Raw genomic sequence first — 7631 nt, forward strand, 5'->3', positions numbered from 1 at the left:
GCACTCACAAGACAGAAGCCATCTCCTCAGACAGTGCTCCTCCTTAAAGGAAAACTTTTGCATAGTCAGGCATTTAGTTCAGCAGCCACTCACAGAAGATCATAACAGCAGTAAAACAGATCAATGAGTGGGGAAGGATGCAACTGGTGTCAGGAAAGGAGTCTGTGACAGTCAAATCTTTCAGTCTGTGGGAGGACCGCCTGGCATGAGCTGTGTTGGGAAGATGAGGGTGTTGTGGCGGGCTGCGGGGATGTTATGCAGCAGGAGAACAATGTTGCAGTCGAAGAGTGTCCGGCACTGTACACCCATGCTATTGGATTGAGCTTTGCAGCCCCCATCAGTCCTACCTGCATCTCTCCAGTTGCGATGGCCACTGAGTCCCACGGCTTCCCTTGAGCACATGTGTACCAGCCTTAGCTAGTGAAATGGAGACCTGTTTACTGACATGACTCATTTACTTGGCTGCACATTTTTCCTTAAGCCTGGCACCCCAGTCCTGTGCCTGGCTTTGTGCACAAGATGCCTGCAGTTCATTTTTCAAGGGAGAGGTGGGTATGTCAGCTTCAACCCACTTGAGTGACCATCTTCAACCAGCTCCACAAGAGTGACCATCAGACATCCGGCATTCACCAACAGCTGCCAGATGGATCTCTACAAGTCTGAGAAACAGGAAGAGCCAAGCAAGGTGTCTGATGAGATTTGGGTGTTTGGTGGCTATTGGACCTGTTTCCTGAGGAGTGAAGAAAGTTGTGGGGATGTTTGTGAAACTTGTAATTGAGACCACAGCAAGTGTGCCACTGGGAAGGAAAGACCCAGGCCAGTTCTGCCCCACAGGCAGCCTTTCCCAGCTAGAAAGTGGAGATGGAGGTGGTGTTGTCAGACTCTATCCCACTACCCTTCCTTGTCACCTCCAGGATCTCTTGCAGGGTCTCCTGGCTTATGCAGCCAAGCTCCTGCAGGATCCGGAAGAAGTCATTACGGAACTTGACCCCAATAAAAGCGTAGAGGATGGGGTTGAGGCAGCAGTGTGTGAAGCCGATGGCCTCTGTCACCATGATGGCTGTGTCCAGTTGGTCTTCCAGGAGGCAGTTCTTGGTGAAAGCTTCTAGCTTGGTAAGTGTGTTCAGGAAAATGACAATGTGGTATGGGCTCCAGCACAGGAGGAAGATGCCTGTGACCAGGATGGCCACACGGACAGCTTTTTGCCTCTGCAGGCGCTGGGACTGACACAGTGCCCGGATGATGGCCATGTAGCAGTAACACATGACCAGCAGAGGCACAAAGAAGCCCACGGTGTGGTAGAGGAAGCGAGTTGCCAGCCATGCATTGTTTCCATCAATCCCAACTTCTGGAAAATAGCAAATGCTGCGGTTGCTGTCATCTGTCCAGACTTCCATGAAGATGAGATCGGGTAAAGTCAGAAGCAATGAGCAGAGCCAGACAGCCGTGCAGGTGAGGTGGATGGAGCGAGCTCTGCGTTTGCGGTAGGTGTGGATCGCATAGACGATGGCCAGGTAACGGTCCACTGCAATGCACCCCAGCAGCATGCTACTGCAGTAGAAATTGATCTTGTGGACAGCACTGAGTATCTTACAGAGGAACCTCCCAAATACCCACCCAGCCAGGCTCTCCACCACACTGAATGGGAAGGTGAGCAACAGTGCTAGGTTGGCGAGGGTGAGGTGGAAAAGGAAGTTTTCTGTGGTGGTACGAGACCGCTTGAACCTCTCTAAAATGACCAGGACCAGAGCATTGCCCAGAGTCCCCAACACAAACATCAGCAGATAGATGAGGGGCATGAAGACCTTTCTGAAGGGGTCTCCCTGGTTGCCAACCACAGGTGAGGCTGGGTTGAAGCAGAAGTAGCCCTCCAAAGAAGGGGTGGTGTTCTCAGCTTCATAGTAACCACTCAGCTCCACCTGGCTCTGGGGAACAGAGAGAGTCTTGTTAATGGAGGGGAGTTTCTCAACACAAGAACCCAGTCCCCCAGCTGCACCTGGCAGACCTAGAGCAGAGCACCCCCATGTTCTGCAGCCCACCTGCATCAGGAGGAGATGCTGTCTGCAGTGTGATGAGGCCCCTCTTGCGTTGGAGGCTCCTCTACGGCCAACAGGTGCAGCAGCAGTTGGAGAGGGTTTTCTCCATCTGTGACAGTGAGGGCTGCTCAGTCTATAATCTTTAACTGGATTATCTGGGGATGTTTTGGTGTCCAATCAGATGATCAGTTTCATCTTTGGTTCTTGCCAAGTTAGCTGCTGGTGAATTTTGCTTTCTCACATAGAATGGAACCCTCCTCTACCAGCTTTCCTGATTCTTCCCACCCATTTCTTATATGGACCACTCCTGTCCTGCCTGCCTGCTGTCAGGTATGAAGGTGGTAGGATTCACCACACAGCACATCTGTACCTCAAATTCTGTGCAGTGAACCTGTCCCCTTCTTCTCATTCTCAGAGGCCTGAGAGCTGCCTATGAAAGAGCAAGGTGAGGTGGGGTCAGCAGCAGCTGCCCTTTGAGATTGCTTCCCACACACTCGGAGGAAGGTGTGGGGCAGGTGTTCAACACAATGGGGGGAAAGCCTCTGAGGTGTTGTGGTGCCATAGCTACAGGAATAGATGATGGAGAGAGAGATCTGTTCTGTTGATAAAGCTTTCAGTTCTGAATTAATTGCAGTCAGAGCAGGAAAGGGAAGGGAAAACACCACTCAGACCCCAGACTGATATCCAGTAAGGGAAGTGCAATAGAGCTGCTGCAGATGTGACTTGCCCTTGGCTTGCTGTATCTTCTTGACCAGCCTGCATTCAGGCTGAAGCTGAGGGCAAGTCTCGAGTGCCAGGAAGCTGAAATTCTGCTCAGGATGAGCTCCCTGGATGGTGGTCATGCTTCAGCTGGCCTTGCACAAAAGAGAGCAGTGGAGGAGGCTTGTGGCAATATGAATATTAGTGACAACTGGGAAGAGCTCAGCAGCAGTCACCCTGAGGTCCCCCACCCACACCCTCTCTGGAGACCTATGCTGAGACTTCAGTGTTGACCACAGCGGAAGTCTCTGCTAATGCTTTCATACCTTTCACTGCCAGCTGCAGCAGTTTGCACCTGCTGCTCCTTCCCTCATCAGCCAAAGTTCCTGTCTAAAAATACCAGCCCTGCTTACACAGTTTTAGATCTGATTTTGGGGGGTTTTGCTCACCCAAGGGGCTACAAAGCAAAATTACTGTGACCAGCCTGGAGCTGTACCTAGCTAAGGAGGGGTGATTTATGTTTCTTCTCTCTCAGGCAGCTTTCCCTGGGTAATGCACTGGGTGCCTCTGCACATGACTATGGGGGCTTACCTAAACTCCTCTGCTACCTGCATGGTTCCAGGAGGAGCCTGGGCATGCTGATGGGGCATAAGTCTGTGGGGCATTACCAAACTTGTGGAGCAGACAGCAGGCACAGGCAGTCTCCAAGCAGTGGATGGTAGGAGGGTCCACTCCCCAGGAGCACTCCAGTTTCCCAAGGGAATGAGTCCTTGGGAAAAGTGTGGAATAACCCTGCCCAGCTCTTGCTAATCTAACTGTGGGGCTGCAAGCCTTTGGTGAGAAGCATTTTGTATTACTAAAGAACTTTTATTTTTCTGATTTAGGGTATGATTTTGGGCCTTAAGAGATCCCTCCCAGTTATTTTCCTACCCAGCTTGAAAGTATTTCCTGCCTATTCTGTACCTGGACCTTTCAAGAGGAGTTAACAACACACAGAGAAATCTGTGATGTGTTGGCCAAGGCCAGATCCTTGAACCTCTCTGATAAAAAGCAAAACAACCTAAAAACCTTTGCAATTTTGTGTAGTGACCAAACCAGGCTGCTCAGGCAGTGCAGGTGACTGCTGAAAACCCCAAACAGATTGTATGTTGGAATGGGAAATTTCACTGGGGAGAGGTTGGACTTTGAAGGGAAAAAGCTTTGAAGGGAAAAATGAAATTATGGAAAATAGCAGGGTTTGCTGGCTGGAGTGTCAGTCCTACCTTGGAGCCATGCCAGCACCATCAATGACAGTGGATGGGCAGCTTGGCCGGTGTTCAGTGGCTTTGGCTGCTGACCAGTTTCCAGCATCACCTGGTATTTGGAGCCGGAAGTGCAGAGGCTGAGTGCCACTATCAGACACCATCTGATTGCTGATGGGGAGCAGGTAGGGAGGGCTCTTACTGTAAACCACTCATTGTGGGTAGGGGAAGCGTATGTGGAGCTGTGTTTGAACCGTCCTTGCCTGCACCTCTGAGCAGAGCAGCACAGAGGGGTAGGAGTGGACAGAGATGAGTTGAAGACAAATAAAAGAGGATGAAAAATCAGAGTCTGGGCTGAGACAGGAAGGGCAGGGACCAGAGCTGCAGGAGATGCACTGAATATGACAAGCTGAGGCTTCTGGGAACTCTGCTGCAATTCTAGGACTGGAAGTGGGTGGCTGCCTGATCAGGGGTGGGATAAGTCAACAGTGAGCATGGAGAGGGACCTTTGTACAGGTCTTCTGCATGAAGGGTAGAGCTTGCTCTTCCCTGGTGTGTAGGAAAAAAAGGAGGAACAGAAAATTTGGTTACAATTGAATCCAACATTTCTCTTTTTGGAATAACTAATCCTGAGGTCTGCTGCAGGGAGCCACTGTAGTGAAAAAAATAAATTCTGAGATGCAATATTTGAAAACCAGGGTAATGATAATGCTGCTGTGTCCTTGCCATTGGATAGCACAGCATACTCTATAAGGTGCAGCTGTTCTTTTTCTCTTGTAAAGGCTGGGAAGAGAACTATGAGGTAGAATACCTAGTGTCATCACTCCCTGTTAGAAGTAGTACTTGCAATTTTTCTTCCACTCTTTAAAAGTCCTCTCTTGTAAATATACTGCATGTTCCCCTTTCAGCAGAATGTATGTGGAGCCTGTACTTATGTGGAGTCATATGTATGGAAGCTGGTACGTGGAGCAAGCAAGCAAGGTGGTCATACCAAGGGTTTTCATACATGGAGAGAGAAGACTGGGTTTGCTTGGGTATTCCAGTTGTCAAAGGAGACCAGATAAGGTGTACAGGGCTTTGCACACTGTGTACACAGTCATTTGTACCACTGAAGCCTGGTGCAAAAGGTGCCTAGCTCAGTATAAGTGTTTTATGCCCACACTGGGCTAATGGCTGTGCAGACAGCAGGGCAGCAGGAAGCAGAAGCTGGGAGAGGCTGGCAGCACAGGATAGAACTGCTGGAGCCTCACTCTCCAGATGAGTCACCTGGCCCTTTGCAGAGCCTCTGGTCTGTGTCCTCATGCAAGGACAGTACTCGGGCTTAGTGCTTGCCAGTACAGGTCCTGGTAGCCTTCCCCAACAGAATACCCAGCATCCCTGGATCCCAGTGGCTGTAGCCACTCTACGCCAGCTCTCTGCAAGCAAAAGCTTGTGGTCAAGTCTGGACTTAAGGGATACTTAAGGACTGATTACGCTGGCATAAGAAACAGCTCAAGCTCTGCCTCTGCCAACAGGAGGGTTAGAAGATAGATGGCCAGAAACCTAGCCTTTCAGCCCACCCCAGCTCTAACTGCCATCCTTGTAATCAAGCAAAGCCAGGCCCAACTCACCAAGTCATAGGTCTCTGAGGAGTAGCTGACAGGCCCCATGGTTTGAGGGGCACGATCCGTCTCTCCTCCAGAAATTGCGACAAAGTTCTTTTCTGGGGTGGAGTTAATCATTTAAGTGAGTGGGGAGGGGCACAGCATGTAACAATAGAGTATTTGCAAGGCAAACGAGCTCCACGCATAGAGTGACCTGATTGATGTAAAGATTAACATCTAGCTTTATCATCTTTTTACTAGTGCTGTAAGTTGACTTTTAAAGTACAGTTTTAAGAGTCCATATTCCTTTGGTCTATACTGCAGAAGATCCAGAACATCTTTAGGTCTTCCCTGGAAACCTTCTTGCCCACAGCTGTCCTTGTTACAGGTGGTCCGAAAGGCTTTGAAAAGGTCTGTGCTGAGGACCACCCTTACCAGAAACCTCCTGCATCCAGGCACTTCTCTGGAGCTGTGCAGGACTTTGAAGCATGGGTATGGTCTGTATGATCATCACTCTCTGCCTTGGGGTCCTCCTGGCTGCTTTAACCCCATTGACTTGTAGTTGTTTTCTGCTCCTTCTTCTGCTGCTTCACCCCTCGTCTGGGCTTGGGGAAGTGTGAGGTGGCTTGCACAGGAAAGCAAGGCCTTGGTAGCCACACTGCAAGTCTAGAGCAGGGCTAGCAGGGGCTGGGCAGCTTGACTTCACAAGGGTAACAAAGGAGAATCAGGATGGGAAATCAAGATTTTCTCTGCTCGGGGAAATGAGCATTTTGTTCAGTGATGTCACAGCAACCGACTCACAGTGAGAATGCCCCTGTCTGAGTCAGCAGAGTAGGATGGCATTGCAGCTGGCATTTTGGCAGAAAGCTTTTCCTGTGCGAGCAGCTGAGGTGGTTTGACAGGCAGAGTTCTTGTCCTACTCTTGTCTAGATATATCTGCATCAAGGCCTCTCTACCAGCAAGGACTCTGGTGGCACTTTGGACTGGTGAAGGAGGAGGTGGTGTTATTCTCGTGAGCACTGCTGGATTACAACCACTCCTGTTTCTTAGATCCCGACTTGTTGGGCACCTGCTGCCCCGAGGATGTCGCTGTCCTCCCCTGCCGTGAGGACTTCTGTGTGCACCTGCACATGCTCATCAGCTTCTGGGCACTGTTTCTCCTGAGAGGATGGAGAGCAGCAAAACCGGAGGGAGGTCGTAGGGAGCTCCCACTGTGCCTCACTGACAGGGAGAACACAGACTGAGCAAGCCCTGTGCTACAAGAGCTGAGGGGTAAGGCGAGTGGGGGACCACTGGGCCCGGGAGACGGAGAGGTCAGGAAGGCTGTTCTCAACCAGCTACAACTGGAGGGTGGAGCTTGTGCTTTTGCTGCTGAGGGTGGAAAAACAACCACCTAGAGACAGCTGTAGATGTGAGGAACTAGGTATAACCGGGAATTTTCTTGTCCTTTTGCATGTATTTTGGAAAAACATTTGAAGAAAAAATTGTCTGCAAAGCAGTAACTACTAAGATTACACTCCCATTGTGTCTCGCTTTGTCAAAATCCACGTCTAAGTAACACCTGTCTAAAAACAAATCCCAATCCCCAGCCTGTCACGATCGGCGGTTACGACTCCTACAGCTGTGGCTCAGTCCCTCATTCTTACGTTTGTGTTGTTTTAATGGGCACACAGCGAAGCCCCGTTACGTTTCCAGGTTCAAAGCGGAGGGGCAGGTCTGAGGGAGCAACGAGAGCGGCCAGCGCGGTTACGCGGGCACCGCACGCTGGGCGGGACGTGACGCGTGGCGCACGCCGAACGTACGTACGTACGTACGTACGTACGTGATGCGTGTGGGGCGGGCCGGTGCCGCCCGCCGGGAGGGGGAGGGCGCACAGGAGGAAGGAGGAAGCCGCCATCTTGGAGCGTCGAGTCGCCATAACGAGGCACCGGGGGAGCGAGAGGATTTTGTACCTGGGCGAGGGGGAGCGCGGCTGGTGGCGGTGAGGACGGGCCAGGGTGGGCATGGCTCCGTGGGAACAGGGCGAGGGGGCCGCTGCTGGCGGGCCGCGCTTCGCGGCCTGCGGCGAGAGC

At 51.3% G+C, this 7631-nt stretch overlaps 2 protein-coding genes across 2 annotated transcripts in view; one reads left to right on the forward strand and one right to left on the reverse strand.

The window, feature by feature from the left end:
• Positions 1–490: 490 nt before the first annotated feature.
• Positions 491–7276, reverse strand: CXCR5 (C-X-C motif chemokine receptor 5). Its single transcript, XM_005427537.2, has 2 exons — positions 5587–7276; positions 491–1925 (listed from the first exon to the last, which is right to left on the reverse strand). The coding sequence occupies exons 1-2, from the start codon at positions 5695–5697 to the stop codon at positions 849–851; spliced, it is 1188 nt and encodes a 395-aa protein (XP_005427594.2). The 5' UTR covers positions 5698–7276; the 3' UTR covers positions 491–848.
• A 131-nt stretch (positions 7277–7407) lies between these two features.
• The window catches only part of DDX6 (DEAD-box helicase 6), a 17855-nt gene continuing 17631 nt past the window's right edge, over positions 7408–7631 (forward strand). Inside the window, exon 1 of the mRNA XM_005427538.3 lies at positions 7408–7540. The gene's annotated coding sequence lies outside the window, so the exon portion shown is untranslated. The remainder of the gene's footprint in view (positions 7541–7631) is intronic.

The sequence above is a fragment of the Geospiza fortis genome, unplaced genomic scaffold, assembly GCF_000277835.1.
Source record: "Geospiza fortis unplaced genomic scaffold, GeoFor_1.0 scaffold183, whole genome shotgun sequence".
In the NCBI taxonomy this organism is placed as follows: domain Eukaryota; kingdom Metazoa; phylum Chordata; class Aves; order Passeriformes; family Thraupidae; genus Geospiza; species Geospiza fortis.

Bases quoted from the DNA above. Each gene is read 5' to 3' on its own strand.
- CXCR5 (XM_005427537.2), bottom strand. From the start codon at position 5,697: ATGATTAACTCCACCCCAGAAAAGAACTTTGTCGCAATTTCTGGAGGA. The intron at 1,926-5,586 runs GTGAGTTGGGCC...TCTGTTCCCCAG, and splicing joins CCTCAGAGACCTATGACTTG to AGCCAGGTGGAGCTGAGTGG.